A 23821-nucleotide genomic window follows, 5' to 3' on the forward strand; every position below is an offset into this window, starting at 1 on the left:
TACAATGATGGATTTAAGACGAAATTGGTTGGGACTAAGGAGCAAGTTGCTGATCGCATTTTGCTGTTGAAGAGCTTGGGGATATATCTTGGGTTGCTTGCTTTTCTGCATTATGAGGAGGATATCGAAGAGTTTGGGAAGGAGGTGCTGCCACTTGTTACGAAGTTGGAAAAAGAGGGGAGGGGGAAGAACGTGCATGAAGAGATTGAGAGGACAGGGGGTTGTTGTAGGGCGAAGAAGAGTTATGAAACTTAAGAAGATGTGGGTAATTTAATTAGTACTTGGCAGGCAGTGTTCAGACAGTACTTCAAGTCTCGTTTCCGTCTTACCCCCTCTCTATTCTAATGTGTTCTGGTCTGTGGTGCCGACCTTGGTCGAAGGATCCTGTTGAAACTGACCGTTTCAGCCCCACTGCTCTGGATAGAGTCTCTAGCCGGTCACTCTGCAATAGAGTGTGATCGACAGGGTCCACTCTGGAGAGGACACAAGGTGCGACCTTTCTATTTTTGATCTTACTCGCCCTTCGATGCCAAAACCAACTGCTTCATACCCATTTAACGCCATGATCCCCTTGCCGAGTCAGCCCATTTTGTTTTTAAGTAAAAATATTAATCTAAAGAATCCCCAATTCTATCAGCGATAGTATTAATCTATCTTGCCCTGCGGTGGTTTGCTCTCGGCGAGGCACTTCGGCATCTTGTTGCCCTAGTTGAAATCAGACGGGCGAGAAATTTGTCCAAAATACCGACTTACTCGGGGGGCGATTGCTTAGTCTGACCGTTACCACAATGGTGATTATTGCTATCAATGTAGCTGTGATGCCGAATACAAGGGTGAGGATGTCGCCTGTAGAGACTAATGTAGCGGTCAGTTTTGTTTGCGATGAATGATTGATTAGAGTGCGTGTTACGACGAACGCATTGTAGAATTTCGATCCTAGAAGATCTTCAGAGCTCTCTCACTCTCCCGCTCACCCTCTTGCCATTTTTTGCCCAAACGGAGAAGGTTGTGATGCCGGGAAATTCAATGAGGAAGGTTTCTAGAAGCCTGTGGCGGCAGTCTCTTGGCATTTGTATTTCATACCTGACATGCGGTCCGCGCCGGCTCCTTGGCCCGAGTCAATCCAAGACATTTCTCCAACAAGGGCGTCCATTAGCCAAAGAAAAGTAACCATACTAAATTAAAAGTGGGACTGTTAATATCGCGCGGAACCGGGTAAGCAACCGGACGATGAGCAGAGACATTTCCATGCGGGCAGTCCGAGTGGTGGGTAATCGTGGGTTGACCAGCCACCTTGTATTTAGGTGGATTATTCAAACCGGATCAGCCCGGCCGCAGAACCTCAATGGCACTTCTCTCGGAATATCCAAGGGGACAACAACCCGAGTGTCTGGAAACCCTTCATATATGGCAGCTGAGATTCCGTTACTCACCACCCCACCCTCTTATCCACTTATCACTCGAGGTTTTGTTAATATCGTTTGAGCGGTGGGTTGATGCTTTGAGACATGTCGCCCGATTTATTAGGGTCTAACGAACTCTATCTCGTGTCCCTCCAGTCAAGACTTTGATTTTCACGTGGGAAGTCTCAAGTGCCGCTCGGCAACACGCCCTCCAGTCCGTCATCCTCAGCTATCGGCGAAGAATCTAGGCGACCAAATACTTTTGTCTTGCATTAGCTTAGGAGGTTGGACTTGGGTTCTGGAAAACCCATTTCACTGAATCGCTTTAAGAATCAAGCCGGGTGGATCATGGGTTCTGCTTCCTTTTTAATTTTTGGATTGTCCTGTGGCGAGATCAAAATCTTCGTGCCTGCCGTGGACCTTCAGCGCCCGCTTGAAACTGAAAATAAAAACGAGATCGGGACTTCATGGAGTGTCTGAAACGGCCTAAAGGAGAATAATGACCATGTCAATAAGAATTATTAAGTGCGACACACTTAAAGCTCTTCTTTGGTCTTAATGAAGTCCTTGAGGAACATCAATATCGCCATTAACACCAAACATTCCGACATTCGCATCCGAAATGACTTGTCCCTGTGAAAAGCAATCAGCAATCACACGACAGGAGTTCCGTGCAGCGCAACTTCGGCCTCCAGCCTGTCATGCTCTTTCTGAGCCTTCTTGATATCAAGAGACATCTTGACCGGCTTGACACCAGGTGTCTCGAAAACAGAGTCAATTTCCTCAAGAGATAGTGCAGAAGTCTCTGGAAAGCAGAAGTAAGAGAGGCCAAGTTGGATGGTGTTGTATATGATATACACAACCCAGAGCTTGTACCCAATCTTCTCAAAGCCCACTGCGATGCCGTATTGTTGGACTGTGCCTGCAGCGCTTTGAATAAGACTGTACAATCCCATGCCCTTGGCTCGAAGAGAGAGGGAAAGGATCTCGACGGGGTAAATGTTGTGCATAGTAGCGATAAATGTTGCTGAACAGGCTTGGAAGACGAAGAAGAAGAAGATGGTCAAGATGGCAGTAGATCTAGAAGATATCAAGTCAGCATATTAGCTTTCACCGAGTTTCGAAGGAAATGGTTTGTGGAATGGAGTAGTCCTTACTTGCTCTCATGGAGAGTATATTGCCAAGATAAGATCGTGATGGCAGTCTGTATCAATATGATGCAGCCAATGCCAATAAATATCAAGTGCCGTCTCCACATTTTGTCAATGATGAAACTACCCACAATGGTAAATATCAAGCTGTGTTTTTGTGTCAGTATAGATCTTGCTAGGTCCCTCAATGGCCCAAAAGCCAGAGGCCTAAATACACCACCGAAGACATGTTCCCCAAGATTGGGTAGCTCCGTGGCGAGTTTCAAACTGAAGAAATGTTGCACGTACTAAGTGAGGGTCGAGCCAAAGGAAAAGCCATTCTTCGCGGTGGTGGATGTGATGCCAACTGTCTCGCATGCTGGACCAAGGTACTATTAAGAGATCAGTTTGGGTTTTCCGTCAATTTTCCAAGGTCCAGAATTGGTTCTTTCAGAAATTAGGACGATATCAGTAGAATATGACATACCTGGCCAATGATCCCGCCGCCGTTCCATGATTGAAAAATTGAGTAGATGATAAGAACTCCAACTCTGGATCTTGCGCCCTTCTTGAAAAAGCCACGCCAATCCCAAACTTCCGTATTGGTAGCGCCTGCAACTGAATCTTCCATTTGCTGTACTACAGCCTTGACGAGCGGGTGGTCTGGGTTGTTTCCTTCAGTAGTATGGTAACGAGCTATTACCATGGCGGCCTCTGCCCTCCTTCCCTTCAAAACCAAGTAACGAGGCGACTCGGGGGATATGAAGTAGATCGTACCACACACAATGGCGGGGAAGAACCCTTCAAGGAGCCTTTTAGGCAACATTAGCATTTCTACTTCCTGGCCCACTTCATGCAAAGGTAGTTTAGTTTTCTTACAATGGAATCTTCCAGCTCCAATTGCTCGTCAACGTACCTAGGCCAATCAAACCGGCTGACATCTGTTATCCTATCAGCGATACTCCTTAGAGGGGCTTTCGATAATGCTTACAAAGACAGATCCGAACTGAAAGCAAGCACCGTACAATCCCACAAGTCGACCACGAAGATGTGTTGGAGCAACCTCTCCAATGTATTGAGGCTGCGACATCAGAGCAGAGCCAAACCCCAAAAAGAAACGTCCAGCCTATGTAGCAATTAGGATTACTTTCCCAAATTTGGCAAGAAAGCACAGGCGAAAGGAAATTACCATAAACATCGGTATACCAGTCGAAAATGCTTGTATGAACGCCGATGCGAGTACTATTCCATTGTCAACATTCCGTGGGGCTCCTTTGACGAGGGGGGCTTACCAATAAAGTTACCCGTAAAAATGACACCTCGTCGTCCAATAACGTCGCCTAGAGATAGGAATGGGGCTAGTTATAAAATGTTAGTATAGTTATTTGACAAACGAGTTGACAGCAGGTCCTAGGGCATGTCTCTGGAGCTCAAAAGGTCACCCAGCTTAGTAACTATGAAGTCAAAGGAAAAGCTTACCTGCACACACAGATCCTATAGTCATGAGGGCATTGAAAGTTGCAATAATAGATCCCGTATCCTTGAAATTGAAGAACTTATGCCAAGTCTAGTCACTCGTTAGACAAATCCCCAAGTTTATCTTGGACGAAGACCAGGCTCATTGAATGAACAACGTTGAGTGCTGGGCCTATAAACTTACGGCAAAATTATTGATACCTCCTATCACAGTCCAGTCTATACCATAACCTGCCATGCAGCAACCTTGGACAACCATGATCAAGAAGATACGAAACCCGGTCCATGACTTCCACCGCAGACTTTCAGCGCTCAAATTGAATAGCTCTTCGTCAGTGATACGAGCAATGGCAACCTCCTCGACGAAAGCATCGGTATTTTTGATGTCGGTCAATGCGTCGGTGTTAGATTCGACGTGTTCCATCTTGAGGGCGCTTGCTCTTTCGAGACGTGATGTTGAAGATGGTATCGAACACAGCTGGACTGATATCAAACCTGCGGGAGGAAGATTTACCCAGACTTTATCGAAGTACATGTGAACAAGGCCACTTGCTGCACCCCACCGGAATTCCAACTTTGGGCGCTGGAATTGCGGTCCTAGAAGCCGTGGAAAAGAGACTGAGAGCTAGCCCCGCACGAATCCCCAGATTTTCCTCACAAGAGCTCCGAAGAAATGTGGCCTCCACGTTGGAGGTTCAGGGATGCATTTGCGGGGCTGAAGCTCTCATTGGTGGATTTTGACCACCCCTCCTGCGCACACACCGTACTTGCTCGGCAGGAGTCCTGCCGAGCAAGTACACGAATGACCAAATCCGCCAATGGAAATGTTTTGCCCAGATACAACTCTCTCGAATTTCAAGCCTCAAGAAGGTTGAGCTTTTGATTCGCTAAGGGATTTGCGATTCGTAAATTTCTAGAATTGCTGCCCTCCTTCCCTTTGTTTAAAAGGCAGCGTGAGCAATAGGAAAGCTCAAGACAGAACACCACGCTACACGTTGACATATCTTCCTCGCTTGCGAGCTCTGATCCGGGCCGGTCTTTATTCGGAGGCAGAGACCCTGGTCTTAGAAGCCGACCTATAAATGTGATACTTTTGCAACTGAGGAAGACAATGTGCTGGCGTGCAGCTCGAATCCTCCCCGTAGACAGCGGAGGCTTTCTTTGAGGAGGCAAAATCCCGAAGTGAGATTGCATTGAATCTAGCGAAACCGCAATCTGTGGGTTATGTTTTTGCCGGGAGATAGTTTGGTGCATCCGATACATGTATTCAGGAAGATAGTGTGATAGACATGATAGTCAAGCACAGTAGACCCTTGAAAAGTCAGGAGTAGCTTATACTCTTCCTGTAGTTATCTTCTACATTTTCAATAGTTACTCAGTCTCTGGAAGCGAAATTTGTAAAATCGAGTTCGTACCCCTTGGGCGGCAACCAGAGTACGCTTCGTTTACCTTCCCTGTCCCCAACACTACAAAGAATCAACACAAGTTTTCGAAATGTACCAAGAAATGGCCTTCCCAGCATGTTCAAATAATACCAATATCTATCTCAACTAGATTTCAAAGACTTCTACAAACGAGAATGAGTTGAAGCTCTGAAGTGTGGCGAATTGGCTATGAGGGCAGTGGTCTGATGTACACTTGCATTGTGTCGCTCTGATCTCGAACTACAGCCCATGGTTGTACCCAAAGAGCTTGGTAGAATGGAAATTTAGAGTCTTGAAGGTATTTATTCCTACTCCAAACCTTATAAGTACGATTATACATGGAAGCTACAATCAAATGAAATGATCGAGCTCCAACTCAGTTCTCGTCTCTAATCCTTGAAACATGAGACGAATCACTGCTTGGTTATTGAGCACTTCAGACAAGAATTATGCTGAGATGAAATGCAGATTCATTCATCTTTCTCATGCTAGAATCATCGGACATAAGCTGGCGCAGAGACAATTTTCGTCTCCCCTCTCTACCCATCCATTTTCTCGTCCTCCTCACTCTCCTCAACCTCACTCCCCTCCTCGTTGTTGTCATCCTCGACATCGTTATCATCCTCCAGCTGCTGCGCCGTCTCCTGGATAGCCTTGATCTTCCGCGCCGAGAAAACGTTCTCTGCCTCATGCACAAGATCTTCAAGGTCAATTCCAGGAAGACTCTCTTTCGTCCAATTGGGGTTGCCCGAGACCCCCCCCCCCGGCAATATCCCAGTTCGTCTCATACTCTACCCACTTTGCAGAAGCGCCTCCACTCTTGTTTAGGAACTTCTTGCCACAGCTAAGGGTCTCGAGATCCCTTTTCAGCTGATCAAAGTCCGGATTCGGGGAGACGATAGCGTACTTCATCTCATCGATGAGATAAAGAGCGGGTGTTTGTTTCTTGCCGTTTTCGTCTGTCCAGCCGAAGAGGTTGGCATAAAACTCGGACCGTCGGAATTGACGTTCCTCGTATTTCGTCTGAGGGAGGTCTTCTGTCGAGGGAGGATTCGGGATGAGTGTGACATTTGCTTCGCTTGCGGCTAAAGCAGCCGCAGTTTGTCGCATGTTGGCAACAGTTTGTGTTGCCTTTATTGCTCTTGGCTGATAGGTCCTGGCTTTTCCAAGCCTTGTAAGACCTCGCAATTTATGTGCAATTGTCTCCTGGGACCACTTTGCAGAGAACGCTCCTACCGCAGCGACCAGTATCTTTGGTCCCATGCCGAAAAGGTTATCATCCGTATCGTTGTATTTGATTGTAATGTATCGGTTTATCATCTCTTCGAAGACCATAAAGAAATTTGTCATCCAATCATGATGGGGATCGTTAATCTGACGAAACTGTACTTAGGACCACCCTTCGTGTGGACGAGAGAGGGAGGTAAATGAGGGAGGCTAGGAGGGAGACGCATTGGCGAATTCTCTGGGACTAAGTATTCCAGAATTGAGAGAGCAAAGTGGAGAAATGCTGCGGAGAATCCAACCACGGATCTAGGTCGCATAGTGATCGCAGCTTTGAGAGCCGGGACCACGAATCTTCCGCCATGGTACTTGTTTAGTACCTGTCCTTTATGTTCCGCCAAAGGCAGGTTGGACATATTTAACATGAACGTCAACGAAGTAATGTCATCGCCAGGGTCAGGATGAGGGTCTCCGAACTTTCCGATCTCGTCCGCAAGGTTGGCACCAATCGAGGCGAAGTTTTGCTGTTGGTTCGTAAAAATGTCGCTTCCTTTGGTCCCGGGATGAGGGAGGCATGCTTGAGATTTTCATGTCGTCGTGCAGCGCTTGCCAATTCCCGTAGTCCAATTGAGGCAACCTTGTTGCAGAAGTCCAGAAGTCTGTAGTTGATCTCAGATCCGTTGATCTTGTCCTCCTTTCGTGCAGTTTTTGTCAATTGGGCTCGTTGTGGACCTCCCCCTGGCTGAAACGACACACCATACTGGTATGCTTTCTCGCCCTTTCCACATGTCTCGGCAAATGTGAGCAGACGAGGTTGTTGGAGGGTTTCGGAAACATATCGCGTTAGTTCTCGGCGCTTGGGTATGGAAATCGACAGGTCTACGACCAAGAACCAGCAATGCTGTTCCTCGTTCCATTCCTTCGTGAGGATCCGCTTGTCGGTGATAGAGGGCATGTCGTAGGATCTGAATTTTAGAATCTGGATAGCAGAAGCTTGTCAGTCTTCTGTTCGAGGAGAGATTAGGAGGTGATGATATTTGGGAGTGATCTAGACGATTAAAGGCGGTCGAAGGGCAACCTTCAGGATTAAAGGAGAGGACAGGAAAGGTACGGGAGCAAATTAAAGAGCTTATATGTATTAGTATCAAGAAGAGGATGGGCGGCTTGTAGATCAAGAAGGTTATGGGAGAGCCAAGAGTCCATGGACGCGAAGATGATAGGGTCGATTAGAGAAAGGGTTTCCAACTTCCCAAACGTTGCCTCTGCTTAACATATAATTGTTCTCTGTAGGTTGCGTCTTGTAGGTGTTTTGTTGAGAAGGAGGCCCGGAGGTTACGCGTTCTCCTTGAAGTGATGGTTGGCTGCTGCGTTCAGGCGCTTCGCGAGGTGGGTTCGGAGTTCTTGAACGAGACGAAGCAGGCGTCGATATTTGTAAGAGCAATCGAGGGGTTCGGTATCTTTTAGAGTTGAATGCAGGAAGCTAAGAAGTTGGAGACCGCTTGTGTTGTGGCGTGGGGGCTGAATAATTCAGGAGAGGTCGGTTCGGCCTCTCCTCCAAGTGACGCCGACACGTCCCCGGCTCGCCATTTCGCTGTTCTGCAAACTGACTAACGTATTTTTAATTTGAATTAAAAGATATAAGACAGTCCACAAGTGTCAGATATTTCTTTATATAGTGAGAAGGCTAAATAACGCATAGTGGAGGTGGTTTTTGCCTCTCCTATGAGTGACGCCGATACGTTGCCGGCTCACCATTCCGCGAACAATTAACACTATTTTTCAACTATTTAGAGACTTAAGACAGTCAAGTGTCAGAGAGTTTCTATTGTGGTGACAAGGCCGAAACTGTTTGACAAGGGCCGTCTTCTTCTGTTAGTGACGCCGAGTCGTTACCGCCTCGGAGTATTTTGGGCACACCTGCTCTCTATTTTCAATTGTCTAAAAGAAGTAACATGAAATTTATTTTTCAATGTTATTTTTGCCTACATAGAACAGTAGCCAATCCGTACTTTATGGTAAAAACAACTGCCGTCTCCCACTAGCTTTGTGGCTTGTTAACTGGCTTTCTTTCTTATCCTTAAACAAAAGTATCTATTATGACTTAATTCATTTACAAATTCTTAAAACCAAAGAGCAGATATATGAAGTTTTAATGTTAAGGGAGGGCTGGTCTATGCTAATTATAGTTGAAAAACAGTCCTTTCTTTGCATCAACTTCGTTTGGTTGTTCTGAAAACAAGCAGGGGGTTACAATCAAGTAGAGACCTAACTCTCACATGTCCACACAAATATTTGCTCTAGCTTCAAGCTATTAAACTCAGTGCACGAAGAATCCAATGCATGTTCAAGAACACAACGTCAAGTTTGCGTCGACTCGATCACGTGACTCGTGCTACCCCTGAATCGAGCAACCTTGATTGAAACAGCCAAGAAAACGGATATAACTCCAATATAATTAGGGTATTGCGTTTCTCTGCTTTGGGAAGATATGCAAAGTTATTTAGTTATTTATATTTGTCAAAATTTACGACATTGGCTTCAGTTATCGGCTGCAGTGCAATGTTCAACTATGCTTGCTGACCTGGCCATTGCTGTAATAGAACCAAACCTCCCCCTTGAAGATTAGGTTTTGTCCAAGCTGAGTCTGTATTCGGCAATGCTGTAGCAGGCGTTTTGAACATGAGGGGGTCGAAATTGTCAAAGGTATTGCTTCAGGATGTATAGGCGTGAGTGAAACGAGAACCAAGGTGGATGCTTCTACAAACCCCTGCAAGAATGGGCAGAGTAGTGTAGGAATATTGAGATCGATTAACCCTTGGTCAGCCAGAGCCAAGTTAAGTTGAAGGTGTTTAATTTGTGTGATCTCAAGCCTTGAACTGAAAGCATGAAGTTCGCTCTCATGCAATGTTCCGAGCTGGCCTGGAAGAACCAAAGAAGGCTCACCTGAGCCGTGCAAAGTTTGGCAGGCAGAACAAATGCGACAACTCCTCATAGCATTCCACCTGATTTGAAGGCAAAGATCAGTTACTCCCACAATAGGCGGACTTGAGCTGAAATAATAAAAGGCACTCGCTGCACTCCTCCCTCAATACTCAGTGTCGAGCTGGAACGACAAACGCTACACCTGTGCTGCTTCTCACACCCGAGCGAGGACAATGAAATGGTTTTGTTTCGGTTATTGCGACCAATTTGGGAAGACTAGAGCAATAACGTTTGAACTGTTCTAGGCCCGGGCCGAGCAATGAATGTTAGCCGTAATCTAATATTCTCAACCGGGCTGAATCAATCAATGGCTAACAGAAAGTGTCCTAGTTTCAATAGTCTCAACAGTCTCAACAAGGTTGGGTCAACGGAAGCCAGCTGCTTGAGTGGAGCCAGACTGAGGTGACTCTGTTTAACCTTTCCTGAGGCCAGATAGAGTAATGAAAGAGAGCCGTCCTTCAATGGAATCAATCCTATTTCCAATGCTATAAAACTGGGCAGAGTAGTGTATTCCATTGTCTTCTCATATTCCGGACCAGGTTGGATCAATGAATAGCAGCCGCGTAGGCCGAATTGGGGCAGCCCCACTTACCCCTTTCTTAAGCGAGGCAGAACCAACCGTCAACAACCTACACAACACCAACTTTGCTCAACTCTATAAGCAGGGTATAGGCCAAGCCAAATTAATGGAAGAATCCACTTTCAATGTTCTCTAGCTTAAAGTGACGAAATACAGCTGCTGTGGTAGGCTGGACTCAGGCAAAACCGCTTGCCCCTTTCCTAAGCGAGGCGGAGCCAGTAGCAACTTAACCTCTCTGGCTTATCTATTCACCTCTGTCGATAGCAAATGATAAATAGCCTCGCGCATGAATTTTTTTTTATTCTTTCAGCCTCACGCTAAGGGAGTGATCGCGAATTAGCGCCATTCGCGAATTATGTATAAATATTTCTCTGAATAGACTCAAGTCGGCAAAACTTCGACACGTCCTCCCACAGCCCGATACAAGGGTCGACATTCGGCCCGGCACGAAACCCGACATACAATGTGGTCGTCTACTTCATACAATAGCCGTGGCATTGGTAGTGTCGGTGGCAGCAGCGGTGACGGCGGAAATGGCGGAAATGGCGGACGCGATGACGGCGGTCCACCAAAGAAGCTCACCAAAGTCTCTCGTGCCTGTGACCGCTGTCACAAAGACCACCAGCCCTGCAAGAAGTCCGATCCGAGCAACCCCCGTTCGTCTTGCCTCCGCTGCAACGGCCGAAGATTGCCCTGCTCCTACGACCGCCGTAGTCTGCGACGAGGCCCGACTAATCGGAACAATGTCCTCCTCGACCTCCTGCAGCAACAAATGAACAACGTAATGGGTGCACTAGCTCTTGCTCCCACTCCTACTCTCGCTCCAGCTCCCGCTCCAGCTGCGTTCCCGAGCATAGCCCCTGCCTCCAGCAGTTCACAAGGCGCAGGCACCCTCCAGCTCCCGCAAACCCAGTCCCTGGTTGACTCTCGTCTCGCTTCGGATTCCGCATCTCGTCCTCCTCGACTCCCAAGCATGTCGCTGTCCTCGGCCGCTGCTCCGAATCCAGAGATGGCACATCACCCTCAATACTCCGACCATGGTCTCGTCACCGGCTCGCCATTCGTCGCTCCTGTCCTTCCTCAGAGTTGGGCTACAGACCCTTTCACGACTCCGACTGCGACCACTGGCATGGCTCCGATTGCAACTCCCCTTCCAGCTGCCACTCCAATGCCCTCCACGGTTCCAGCTTCAACTTCATCCGTGACTCCATCTGCAACGCTTGCTACGACGCTGTCAGCCATATCTCAACGAACACCCTCCCTTCAGCTCCCACCTCTCAACATCTTCCGCGACATGTACTACTACTCCAGACAGCCGCAGATCTGGCAGCATTACGAGCAGCAAGCACAACGCATGTCTGCACAAGAGCTGGATGAGATTCTGCAGGCACTGGCAACACTGGTTCGAAATGTCCAAAATGTGCGTAATGCAGGGTCTGGCAATGCGGGTAGTGATGGTGGAACCCGTGGCGCGGGACAATGAAGGGGTGCTGGGGCAATCAAAGGGTACTACTGTAATAAGTAATGAAGGGCGGGACAGTAAATCACGGGCGGGGCAATGAGCTGACGGGTAGATGAATCAATGACCTCACGATGTATGAAGTAGAACAAGAAATGAAGCAAGCATAACGCGTCAAACAACTTCTGAATATTCCTCCTCCTGTGTGAACTTTGAAAGTTGAACGTCATTAAGTGTTCCGTGTTTCGCTGGGCCATTGAAGTCCTGCTGCTCTCACATCTCCCCTGTCAAGCTGGGACAATGGATCCAGGACAACTCGCGGTATCGCCTTCTCAAAGTTCCTTTCTCTGCGCCCACAACGAAAGATGCCTTGCGCTATGGACATCAGATAGAATGAAATGCAGCCCTTTTATATATCACATATGCAGCAGGGACCCTTGGAACTTGGCACTCTCAAATCTTCTATTCGCAGCAAGCACAACCGGAATTGTGTGCTTCCCAATATCCAAGGTGCAGCATGTACATCGGAAGCTCGCCGCTTGAAAATGTTCAATGTGTATGAGGTACAATTAAAACGAAAGGCTTTTAAATGTCCAGCAACTTCAAGGACAATCGATGTCTGAACGTTCTTGTCCCAGTTCAGACAATTGAAACTATTTACTTGCAGAATGTCCCTTTCTCGAAGGGTAGAATCAAAACCAATGGCTTGCAAATGCAGCCACTGCAAAGAAAAGTCAAAAACGCATTGACTCTTGCTATTCCTCAAGTGCAAGTGCTCTCAATGTTGTGATATTGCAAGGGATAATCAGGGTGCGATTATTCTCAATATTCTGCAACCGCCAATGCCTACAAGCTTCATATGCTGCGACAAACAATCAAATGCGGATGGTTTCAATATGCCAATGTGCAAAGAACATGGTAAGCACTCACAGGATATCAACCCTTTCCTCCGGCTTCACCCCCCTTACAACCCTAAATGGCGCCTTCTCAGCAAACCCCCAATCCATAGTATCATCCCACGGCACCACTAGCTCATAGGTCTTCAACCCCCTGATCTCCATCATCGGTCTACACATCTTGATCCTTCTCTCCTTCGTGACCTCAAACTGATGGGTCTTCAACATAACCGTAATTTCTGTCAAACCTTCCATCTTCCCAATAATAGCCCAGGTCTCGCACCATAATTTTAGCTCCTCAAGACCAAACTTCGGCCCCCTGTTGTCCCTGTTGAAGATGCTGAAGGCGCGCTCCCAGTCGATCAGGATAGAGTGCACGGCATTCAATCGTTGGGGCAGTATGGAGCGGGAGAAATGTCGGATATCGCCTGGGTCGTAGAAATGGAAGATGTTCCTGGAGTACAATATCGGGATTGCCTCTGAATACCTGGCTCTCGTCAACTCTCATCTTCAAACCTCCTTGAAGCAACACTTACACACTCCTGCAAGTCAAGATCAAGTTCAGTAATCCCGCATCCGTCCGCAAATCCACCCGCCCTTGCTTATCCCAATGCCAAAGTTTCCTCTTATACTCTAACCACCCCTCCACACACTTCTGGCTCTGCTCACCACATGTCTCGTCCCCATCTTGAATCCTACATCTCCAATGGCCAAGGCGTCCCCTCTTCCGCAGGATATGCACCAGCTTTCTCCCGCCCCCCGCAAGAACCTCCTCGTATACCAGCTCCCGCAACTCAATCGGCAGCCTTTCCAAAAACAGACATTTGCCCTGCTCCTCCGTCCGCTGCCGCGCCCGCCGCACACTATATCGCACGCTGTATGATAGGTCTCGACTCCTCTCGACCGGAGGTAGGGGATTCGTCAACGCGCGTTTTCGCTTTCGAGGCAGGGGAATGGGGGCATGCAGCGGGTTCTCTCCTCGCGCCAGGCGTGTGAGGTTATGGATGTCTGGTTCTAGTCTGAACCTGTGCGTCCAATGGTCGTCGTAAAGCTGCAGAAACCAGATCACAGGCTGCAGGAATAAGTATGCCCTCAGCAGCTCGCAGAGCTTCTCCACTGCCTTGGAATTCGGCTTTCGCCATCTCTGGAGAGCTGTGGTTTTCATGGCGGATGCTTCGGAAATGGGGGAGAGAAGAGGATGAAGGGAGAGGTACTCGCAAAGGTACAGATTGAAGGTTTCTTACATGTGAGGTTTCTGCGCCGTGTCACGAGACACTAGACCATGCAGATATGCAGGTCGTATGTCGTGGTCGTCCCAAATCTGGAGTGCAGCCACAGGGCTAGCGCCCCTGCCAGACAGTGTAACGTCGCTAACGATTTCATGCTTTCTCCGCGTTTAGCCTGCCTCCGCGACTTCTTCAACCCCACTACAACTCACAAACTTCATCATCTGAAAACAAAAGTATCCTCAACTTTGAGGAGAATGTTGTTGTAATCTTGCAAGTGCCGAAAAGACGAGATGATGTTTTTGAGGTGGAGACTCGGAACCATCCGACATGCGGGGAGGACCCCCTACAATTTTGTTTGAAATTAAAGGGCGATAATAGCGGCCTCAAAATGTTTCCACCTGTCAGATCAGAGCTATGGCTACCTCCGTACACATAAGCTCAAAACTCAATTGCTGAGCTGAATCAGACAAGCTTTGGTAATGTTTCCAATTAATGAGGCTCCCGGACTCGCTGTCGGGACCGCAATTTTGCTGGGTATCAAAAGCTGTTGTACCTTCATACCTGTTCCTGTTTTTTCTCATAACCACCGTTATTCTTTTCAGAAATTCTCCAAGAAGCGTAGTCTTCGTCCGGTCTTTACTTCTGTTCTTTGAAAGAATATCACAATCATTTACAATGCATTTCTCTTCGGCAATTGCTGCGTCTGCAGTCTTCGCCCTCGCCAGCGGCGCGGTCATGGGAAAGAGAGCTCTCTCAGGACAAGCAACCTTCTATGGCGGTAACCTCCACGGCGGGACCTGTTCATTCTCAACTTATACCCTCCCATCCTCGATCTTTGGGACCGCGTTGTCAGACTCGAATTGGGACGATGCCGCCGAGTGCGGAGCATGTATTACCGTGACAGGACCGGCTGGAAACAACATAACTGCTATGGTACTATCCCTCCTTCCTCTTAGCTTCCCCAAAGATTCCTAACCCATTGTGTTGTAGATCGTGGACATGTGTCCCGGCTGCGGCCCCAACCACCTCGACTGCTTCCCCGACGCCTTCTCCGCCCTCGCCAACCCGACACTCGGCGTGATCGACGTCACTTGGTCCTATATAACCTGTCCGATCAGCACGCCTCTACAATTACATAACAAAGAAGGCGTCTCGGCTTACTGGTTCAGCATGCAAGTTGTCAACGCCAACAAACGAGTCACCTCGCTCGAGGTCTCGACGGATGGAGGTTACACCTGGAAATCAACAACCAGGCAGTCTTACAACTTCTTTGAAAATTCGAGTGGCTTTGGGACGAGCATGGTGGATGTGAAGGTTACGAGTATTGATGGGGATGTGGTTCTTGTAAAGGGGGTTGAAGTTACACCTAACTTGGTGGTTACTGCGAGTGCAAACTTTGGTGGTTCTTCCGGTACTGTCGCTACCAGCGCTGCAGTGGCCTCTTCTTCTTCTTCTTCTTCGACCTCAGTTACCGTGCAATATCCTCCTCCAAACACAAAAGCTCCAATATCGACGTCGACGACTACGACCAGTGCATATCTCGCTCCTCAGTCAACCAGTTACCCTGCCATTGTTGTATACCCGGTTATTACGCCAACTCCTACGCCTACTTCTACTCCTACTCCGGAAATCGTATATGTGACAATTGATGCTTGTCCCGCTTAGATAGCAGGTGTTTGGGAGACTGAGTTTAGGCATTACTTTGCTTTCATTGTACATATTCAATTTACCTTCTCCGAGGCAGGCAAGCCGAGGTCTAGACCTCCCTCTTTAACACACTTTCTCTTGGAAACCTTGCCATTATTTCATGAGTCGCTTTCGTTAATGCATATCAAATAAGAGCTCTTGCTGACATTTATGCTGCCCAGCGACGCGGATGTGTATTTGACGACGTCCCACGCGAGCGATGAGATCCTCATTGTTGGAATGGAGATTTATTAACCGCATTAGCCGCAAAGTGGCTGAAATCAGGGGGGTAAACGGCTCGATTTCGGACGTTTCCATATCCGGATACCTGATTCGCGGCCTGCCAAAGGAATACGACCTCTACAAACCCCTCCCCAATTCCACCAGAGCTGACGTTGATAAACTGTAGGTGGAATTAGTCAAAGCAGGCGCTTCCACCTAGGAGGACAAACTTAGGCCAAACCCCCTAATTCAACACTCATGCCTCACGACCCCACCATTTCCCACAGTATATCCTATTTACCCCTCCCAAATTTCTCTTTCAACCCACCATTGACACTCTCCCTCTGCCGTGACCCGCAAAATGCCCGTTCCCGGCCTCCAAGCCTCAGCCACCTCCACCGCACTCCAACAACCCATCACCCTCTATCATCAAAGCCATCCTCCTCCCCATTACAGCAGACGACCTCCAAGCAATCTCCATTCTAACCGTCTCCGCCTGCCGCAACGACCGCCTCTCGGTCCCTTTCCAGAGTGCTACATTAAGAGCCCAGTACCTCGCCGTCCACAGTGTCCGGTGCAAAACGTTTGACCATCCCGCCTGGGAAACAACAAAAGCCGGGCACCTTAGCACGACAGATCCTCGGCTTGGGCTCTACGAAAATGTTTTCTTCCCATTGGGACTCTCTTCTGTTAAAAAGGGAAAGGAAGGTCAAGCATCGTTGGCAACGGAGATTGAGGGAAAGGAGACAGTGAACGGAGATGTAGGGGAACAAAAAAAGTTTGCAAAGATGCTGGATAAGGAGGAACAGAGGTTGCGGGAGATGTGGTGTAGAGGCAGGAGGTGGTTGTATCTTGCAGCGCTGTTTACGGATCCGGAATGGCAGGGGCAGGGCATTGGCAGCACTGTGATTGGGAGGGTGTGTGAGAGGGCTGATCAGGACGGGGTACTGCGGATTTGCAGGGGGCGAGGAGCGTGACGGGGTTTTATGAGAGGCGGAGGTGAATTTGTGTGGAGAGGTTTGGGGCTGATCTGGGGAGGTGGATGGAGGTTGGGGGGTTGGGGTATCTGGTTATCAGCTGGGGTTTTGTGTGAAGTTGCCGAGAGAGAAAATTGATGGCGTGAGGGAGCGAAGGGGTTGGTCGGCTGTTAATAGCATGGTACTGTTAATTGTGATTAGGTACCTCCATATGAGGGCCATTGGCGAGCAAGTATCGAAAATCCCTCGTTCTTTCGATGCATGGAATCCCATTCTCCAACACGGTCGACCCGATGAACAATATCCTGAAAGCTCACTTCACAAACTTGGCGTCTTGCAGGTCGTTGAAAGATTTTTTATAGCTGCTTCCCATATTTATAGAAGATGCACCAGCATCAAACTCGAAGGGAAGCTATTTTTTGATAGCGTTCTTGGATTGAAAACCCTTGAGGTAATCAAGAAGTCAATAGTCTGGAAGCGAGATACGAGCACGCAATCACTTTCACTAAATCATGGACCGAGGCACCGGAAATCATGCTAAATTCCTAATTCCCTCAAGGAAATAGACTGCCTCGAATTTCAAGAGCTTCTTCATCCATGGGATAACACATACAGTCGGTCCGATCCAAACCCGATAAAACGGTCGCCCTTTTGCGCCTACAATAACCTTTTAACTACAACCCCAATTAACTCAAACTGTAGAATCCAATCATAGAGTAGAACCAGGCAAATAAAACCTATTAACCTGATCTCTAATACAATTCTTGGTTAATTAACAATCAAATTTTAAAGTATATAAACGATTTTTATTTTTATATTTTTTATTATATAAAACGCGAAAATATTTATTTACTAATATTATGCATTCTTATACTTAAGAGAAAACTCGCAGCATTTCACTTATTTTATTATTAATATAATAATAATTTGGCTTTATAATCTTAAATAAAAATTTCTAAATATTAAATATATCTTTCTCGAGTATTATTTATATTATTCATATATTAAAGCTTTAATTATATGCGATTTGAGCTATCTTAAAACTAGATTAGATTTAGATTTATTTTTTTCTTTTTCTTCTTCCTTTTATACTTTAATTTATACTTTAATTTATTTATTTATTACTTTCTGAGATATTATATTATAACGCCTTTACTTTTTTATATTTTAAATAACTTATTTTATATTTAATAAATCATATAATTTTAAATAAATAATTAAAAAATATTAAAAAATATAATATATTTAGTTTTTTTAAATACTTAAATTTCAAGTTAAATATATTATAACTTTATTTAACAAGGATTTATTTCACGCCTTTAAGTTTTTTGTCTATACTTAAATTTAGTTATTAAAGAATTTATATTTATATTTCTTTAATATATTTTAATATTACTATTTCTAATTTCTTGAATTGTATTATTTATATTAAAAGCATTTAGCGCGCTATTATTATGAGAAATATAAATAAGCAAAACTAATTAAATATTAAAACAATTATATAATCAAAAATTTGTTGGTTTTAGATCGGACCGACTGTAAAAGTCAGGACTCAAAAGTCCTCAGCCACACTCGCTTCCCAGACGCCACATCTACCTCGCCCCACCAATTAACGGCCCCTTTCAGTCGCTTATATTTTCAGCAATACGAGGAAGTCCTGGATAATTCGTCCTCAAAGCGCCAATCTTTGGATCAGGGATAAAGTTTTCCGGATCTACTGTTCCATGTTCCCCTATTCAACCGAGGGACGGGCCTGTCAGCAACCGGGCGATTGCGGGCTGACATCCAACCAAAAGTCCCCCTGAGCTGTCATCCCGCTGACTATTTCTTACCTCATCTCACTTCAAATCCAATTTTAACCATCAGCTTTCTTAATATTTCTTTTCTTTTCGTTCTTCTCTCCACGCTGAGGTATGTCCAAAATTCAACTCAAACCAATGATGCTAATCATAACCCACCACACGCGCCAGAAGTTCCGTGACAGGGGCTTGATCGCGCTAACAATTGTTTGCCTTCCATGTATTTGTGTAGTTGGCACCTGTATTCTTCTCTCGCACGCGTTTTACTCCCTCTCAAATTACGAGTTACCGTCTACGAAAAGGAAAAGATGGCTAGAATATGAAGAACGAGAAAGACGGCGACGGACACCATGGGTGCTGGCACCTCGAGCAGAACGGGATGTTGATGCTCTTTCCATCCTGGGGGATGATAAAGTTGAAATTGAGGATGTGGAGAGGGGAGATGAGGTAGAGAAAGCCAAGGTATGGAGAAGTACTGATTGGCAGGAAAACAGCGCTTTCTTCAACCTGCCATTGGAAATCAGAAAACAAATTTATGAGGAAGCAATTGGAGGCTATACTTTACATATCTTCACTCTCCTCTCTTATCGACGGATGTCACATACACGATGCAAAGGCGAGTCTCCTACGCCTGTCTCATGCCAGTGTCCTCTTCTTTCGAGACAGCCTGGTGTTGCTGATGAGTGGGGGAATATTTGTTTACTGAGCTTGGTGATGAGTTGTAGGAGGATGTAAGACCTCTCTTTTTCTTTACTCTTGCTCTCAAAAGGAAAGTTCAATTATAACTTATAACATTAACTAGATACTCGGAGGCAATGGATATTCTCTACAGCAAAAACACCTTCACATTCAGCAGCACCGCCCGAGTCATAAGCCACTTGCTCAACATCCCACCACAGAGGATTCCAGTAATGAAGGACGTGAAATGGAGGTAGGTCCTTTACCCCTTGATCTTTCCAGGGGATTTCCTTATGGGAATCGTAGGATGTTTATTGGTGCTGATGAGTGGAATACTGAGATGCCTTGGCTGGAGTGTAGGCGGAGGGAAGGGGTAGTGGGGGGTGCGGGGTGTGCGTGCTATGAATGTTGGCCTAAGGAAATTAGGAGTGATGCGCGTGTAAGTGAAACTTTCTTTTACTCAGTGTATCGTGTAAGAGAGCTCAGGTGGGAGGAAAATAAAGGGAGGCTGACGGGTAGTAGTCTCATGATTGGCTTCGATACTGTTGGTTAATGAGGACAGTTGAGCAGAAGAAAGCTCCATTATCGATTATGGGAGGACACGATCGAGATACACTCTCAGTAGGTGGTAAGATAACAGAATAGTGAAAGAGATTGGAGCCAAGAGTTAATCACAAGCTTCATACACAAGCAGGCTTGGCAATGATACCTAATTCAGGTATTGATCCGTATTAATACCAGAATCGTAAGGTATCAATCCTATCGATTCTCGAAATCGATTCTAAGCGAGAGTCGCGGACCCCCTATCTAATCCCTTTAACCACGATTCTTATTATACTTATTACCTTTGATTAAAATCGTAAGTATAGCGTTATAATTAAGGACATCGCTTTAATAGTTTTAGATGGTTTTATGATTTTTTAAAGAACTTTAAAATGGTCGACTTTTTTTTAGTATTCCTTACCCCTCGCTAGCTGCCTGTCCCCTCTCGCAAAGGAGAGCTAGAAGTACCTTTACATATAAATTTACTATGTAAGGTACTTTGCAAATTTCTCGCTTAGAATCAATACCAGATTAATACAGATCGATCCTACTAATACTAAGTGATCCTAGGTAATAGTGATACCGGTATTGATACCTCAGATATTATAGCCAACCCTGTACACGAGATGTAAGATTTGGAGACTTTTATTCTTCTATCATTTTCCCCAAAGCAGTGATTCTGCCTCGAAGAAGACACACTGTCTCTATGAAGTATGTATGAAGCAGCAAATTGGTATCTCGAAACCTCCTCAATGAAGACTCCCAAACACCATGAATCAGAGGTCCGCTGCTGTGAAACTGGTAGAATCTAAGTCCAGGGCAGAAATAGAGCAGATCTCTTCTCATTATGATGCGCTCACCACTCACGAGCGTTGCCACCACAGCCATCACAACCTCCACAGGCTACTTTTCCGCTGTCCTCTTTCTCACCAAACCCGAGAGCTTCTTCATCTCGTCCAAGATGATGCCAACTGCCCAGCGTACCGTATCCTCAACCCTCAAATCTTGTGCCCTAAGATGAATTCCGGCCTTGTATGCACCAAGCTCGCTAACGATCTCATCACCGCCATCCTCACCAATCAACCACTTGTGTGAGTCTAAGTGGTTCGTCCAAGTAATCTGGTCGAAGTACCCCTCCGTCTTCCACAACTGACCCGGCTCCCTCAATCCTCCCTCACTACGGTCAAGATATGCAGCTCGCTCAAATCGTCGGGTTTTAGCAGCGTGCTCACTCGTGCTCAACCACAATTTGCAGTGGAAACGTTCCATCATACCGCGCTTGCAGACGCCGTTAATGGTTTGGATGTTCTTTTCGTGACCTTCTCTCTCTTGCTCAAGTTCCTCGTCAATGTCTCCTCGGTCTGCGAGCCTGGTCGAAAGGTATTGCATCTTTTGTAAGAAGGTATGGAAAACTTGCAGAAGACGAGTTGTGTTGGGGTTGTTGTCACCAAGTGAGATAATAGCAGGGTCGGATAGCAGGAGGAAAGACTCGATGATGACCATCTTAGGCAGCTTCAACTTTTCGGTGTGGCAAGAAGCCGCTGATTGTATAAAGAACCCGCGTACTTGCTCCTTCATAGCGTTGATAAGCTCGCCGTACTCAGCCTTGAGAGTGTCGATATTGGTGACAAGATGGGAATGGGGTGGTGCCAAGTCCTCAATGTACTCGAATTTAGGAACCAATGCAACACCTCCATCCGATTGTTGTCCCGAAGTCTGACGGGATAATGGGGCCCCACCGCCTTCGCTGTCAGTGTCGGACTTGGCCTCGTGCCCATGGATGCTCATTATACCCAAATTCTTGGCAACAGTCTCGACGTCACACATCGAAGTCTCCTTCAAAGCTTGGAACATCCTAACGAAGTTCACTGCTTCATCACAGTCTGTATTCGGCCCGCTGATTGTAAAGACCTTCGTACGGCCGCCTTCATGAAGGGTAGAAGCAACAGAGAAGGTGGTCTTGATGGAGTGGTTTGACGGGAGGAGGTCGTTTGCTTCGAGCTCGAGGTGACCGTTTTGAGTATCTTTAGAAGATTGGGAGGCGATTAATCCAGCATAAGAAGGAACATTGGTTGTAGTTGCAGGAGTATGTGTCATAAACGGGTCGTTGGCTCGAGTACCGTTCCATGCAACAATGTACTCACCAATCTCATCTTCCTTCAATGAAAGTTGGCAGAATGCAGTGTCCTTCGGTGTGGAGGTAAATGCGACGAGAGGGCAAAGGTGTTTTGGCATGAAGAATTCATCTCCATGGATAATCGGGACCGTACCTGAGCAGGTCAGAGTTATTGATTGTTTCACGAGCCGAGTTGGACAATAAAAACAGCAGGAAGATGGAGAGGTAGGATATTAAGGGCAAGAATGACCAGCACTGGCTTGGGACAATGCGAGCGGGCACCGCCCCAGATTCTTTCCCACTAGGGGAGCAGGAGAGCAAAGATAAGAATGTTCAGCACCGGCTCGGAATAATGCGAGGCAGCATCGTTGCGCGATGAGAGGAAGAGCCAACTTACCAGAACTGCTGGCCTCGGTGCCAGAGAAGATCTCAGCAAGAAGGAAAGCAAGCGTGCTCTTTCCTGCAGAGGAGCAGCCAGAGATGGCAATTGTAAAAGGGTGTTGTTGTGCAGCCATATCGCGACCGAGCGAACGTGAACGGTGGGCGACCGGGAAGAACTAGCAACCAGAAGTGACACAGTCAGCCATTGTACCAAATCAATCAAGAACAACAGAAAAGGAGAAAGGTTTATTGCTCCAAGCACTTACAGTGTAATGTGTTGTGGTGGTGGTTGCAAAGTTGGTTGTTGATGGAAGAATGAAGAGTTTGACCAGCGAAAGGAAATTTGAATGTACTTTAAGCTATGAATTATTGTGCAATGACGTAGGGCAACTCGCAGCCGGACAGTAAGAGCTGTAAATTTAACTTGGTGCCTATTTATGATTTTAAGGCGGCAAGCAGTTCAGTGTGAAAATGTCAATAAGGGCTCGCCTAAATTATGTAGAAAGGGGAGTCTCCGAGCCGGTGATAGCACGCGATCATGTCAATGAAAGCACTAAGTTGTTGCGGAATATCGAGAACATATTTATAGAGATTCTTTATTGTAACCTGATTATTCTGAACACTTCTGGGGACGTTGTGCATTAAATCTCAATGGACAAGAACCACAAGACTGTTTAGTTGTAACAAACAGAAGTCAAACGACGCAAACTCTTAAGCAGGCAAATCAAAGGAGCAAGCTGATCAAAATTTGGCAAGTAGCTGCTTCACAAGCATCTCATGTAATTCTTCGTAACAAGTACAACGCTCAATTGCCTAATAAGATCCAAGCCAGTTTGATACATGCCAGAACTCCATGGTAGTGAATCTCGTGACATCAGCTTGCTCTATGAGCTACTCACTCCTACCCATGATACATTTTTCATTGGTAGACTGGTCTGCGAGTGCAATAGGAGAGGGAAATCTCGAGCGATAGATCAAGATTCAAGCGGCAGAAGACGAGCTGGTGGCTCAGAAAATGCGGCCTCGTAAGGGCTGTGTGTGCTTTGCGCAAGATATGTAACCATAGAACACGGCAATTTGGAGGATAGCCTGGTGACATACAGGGACGGAGGTATATTATACAGAATAGGAAAGCTAGGAACCTGACCGAAAAGGCCTCAAGCTAGCCTGTGGGTAGAGAGAGGGTATGCATCTATACTTGAGCTACTTTGAAAGAGAGACTAGATAGATACCTTAACTTAGTTTCTAGGTAGCTATTTACAATTGGGGGGTTTCAACATCATCAGATTGCCAATAGAAGGTTAGCTTCTTTCGCATACAGTCTAAGCGATACACTTTTACACTTTTAGCTAGGGTTCTAGGGGCTGCACTAACAACTACTCAGCTCAACCTGAGTAGATTAATGTGATCAGCCTCCTTCACCCAAAGACCAGCTGGCGCATAGGCTGTCCACAAGTGTCTTTTCTACGTCAAAGCATTGCCCTTCCCATGAATGAAATGAATTTTCGAAGCCTTGGCTTTGTTCAGCTGGTTTCCTTTCGGTCATTCTCTCTGACAATGAGATCAAGTGCACGGGACAGAATTTCCCATTCTGCGGACTCGGCTATACATAAAAA

At 46.4% G+C, this 23821-nt stretch overlaps 9 protein-coding genes across 9 annotated transcripts; 3 read left to right on the forward strand and 6 right to left on the reverse strand.

Annotated features, from left to right (window-relative positions):
• Window positions 1-265: 265 nt before the first annotated feature.
• K444DRAFT_618363 (uncharacterized protein) lies at window positions 266-1075 on the reverse strand. Its single transcript, XM_024881305.1, has 3 exons — window positions 918-1075; window positions 754-855; window positions 266-705 (listed from the first exon to the last, which is right to left on the reverse strand). Exons 1-3 carry the CDS (start codon window positions 919-921, stop codon window positions 614-616), a joined length of 198 nt encoding a protein of 65 aa, XP_024730796.1. The 5' UTR covers window positions 922-1075; the 3' UTR covers window positions 266-613.
• Window positions 1076-1730: 655 nt separating this feature from the next.
• On the reverse strand, window positions 1731-4507 carry K444DRAFT_598237 (MFS sugar transporter-like protein). The gene is made up of 10 exons (XM_024878526.1): window positions 4194-4507; window positions 4013-4100; window positions 3826-3891; window positions 3723-3775; window positions 3525-3659; window positions 3413-3474; window positions 3021-3345; window positions 2843-2925; window positions 2561-2701; window positions 1731-2483 (listed from the first exon to the last, which is right to left on the reverse strand). Exons 1-10 carry the CDS (start codon window positions 4431-4433, stop codon window positions 2057-2059), a joined length of 1620 nt encoding a protein of 539 aa, XP_024730797.1. The 5' UTR covers window positions 4434-4507; the 3' UTR covers window positions 1731-2056.
• Window positions 4508-5972: 1465 nt separating this feature from the next.
• K444DRAFT_634706 (uncharacterized protein) lies at window positions 5973-6768 on the reverse strand (the record flags this gene model as incomplete). Its single annotated transcript, XM_024883778.1, has 2 exons — window positions 5973-6133; window positions 6189-6768. The coding sequence occupies 2 exons, from the start codon at window positions 6766-6768 to the stop codon at window positions 5973-5975; spliced, it is 741 nt and encodes a 246-aa protein (XP_024730798.1).
• Window positions 6769-7087: 319 nt separating this feature from the next.
• Window positions 7088-7612, reverse strand: K444DRAFT_634707 (uncharacterized protein; the record flags this gene model as incomplete). The annotated part of the gene is made up of 1 exon (XM_024883779.1): window positions 7088-7612. One exon carries the CDS (start codon window positions 7610-7612, stop codon window positions 7088-7090), a length of 525 nt encoding a protein of 174 aa, XP_024730799.1.
• Window positions 7613-10500: 2888 nt separating this feature from the next.
• K444DRAFT_131685 (uncharacterized protein) lies at window positions 10501-11889 on the forward strand. The gene has a single exon (XM_024870457.1). The coding sequence runs from the start codon at window positions 10683-10685 to the stop codon at window positions 11700-11702; it is 1020 nt and encodes a 339-aa protein (XP_024730800.1). The 5' UTR covers window positions 10501-10682; the 3' UTR covers window positions 11703-11889.
• Window positions 11890-12907: 1018 nt separating this feature from the next.
• Window positions 12908-14074, reverse strand: K444DRAFT_131672 (uncharacterized protein). Its single transcript, XM_024870456.1, has one exon. The coding sequence runs from the start codon at window positions 13737-13739 to the stop codon at window positions 13107-13109; it is 633 nt and encodes a 210-aa protein (XP_024730801.1). The 5' UTR covers window positions 13740-14074; the 3' UTR covers window positions 12908-13106.
• Window positions 14075-14389: 315 nt separating this feature from the next.
• On the forward strand, window positions 14390-15636 carry K444DRAFT_570381 (carbohydrate-binding module family 63 protein). Its single transcript, XM_024877262.1, has 2 exons — window positions 14390-14736; window positions 14794-15636. The coding sequence occupies exons 1-2, from the start codon at window positions 14479-14481 to the stop codon at window positions 15466-15468; spliced, it is 933 nt and encodes a 310-aa protein (XP_024730802.1). The 5' UTR covers window positions 14390-14478; the 3' UTR covers window positions 15469-15636.
• A 2970-nt stretch (window positions 15637-18606) lies between these two features.
• Window positions 18607-19856, forward strand: K444DRAFT_618367 (uncharacterized protein). The gene is made up of 4 exons (XM_024881306.1): window positions 18607-19218; window positions 19290-19418; window positions 19472-19604; window positions 19688-19856. The coding sequence occupies exons 1-4, from the start codon at window positions 18626-18628 to the stop codon at window positions 19808-19810; spliced, it is 978 nt and encodes a 325-aa protein (XP_024730803.1). The 5' UTR covers window positions 18607-18625; the 3' UTR covers window positions 19811-19856.
• A 755-nt stretch (window positions 19857-20611) lies between these two features.
• On the reverse strand, window positions 20612-22339 carry K444DRAFT_634711 (uncharacterized protein; the record flags this gene model as incomplete). Its single annotated transcript, XM_024883780.1, has 2 exons — window positions 20612-21978; window positions 22222-22339. The coding sequence occupies 2 exons, from the start codon at window positions 22337-22339 to the stop codon at window positions 20612-20614; spliced, it is 1485 nt and encodes a 494-aa protein (XP_024730804.1).
• Window positions 22340-23821: the final 1482 nt, after the last annotated feature.

This window comes from Hyaloscypha bicolor, assembly GCF_002865645.1.
Source record: "Hyaloscypha bicolor E unplaced genomic scaffold K444scaffold_136, whole genome shotgun sequence".
Taxonomy (NCBI): domain Eukaryota; kingdom Fungi; phylum Ascomycota; class Leotiomycetes; order Helotiales; family Hyaloscyphaceae; genus Hyaloscypha; species Hyaloscypha bicolor.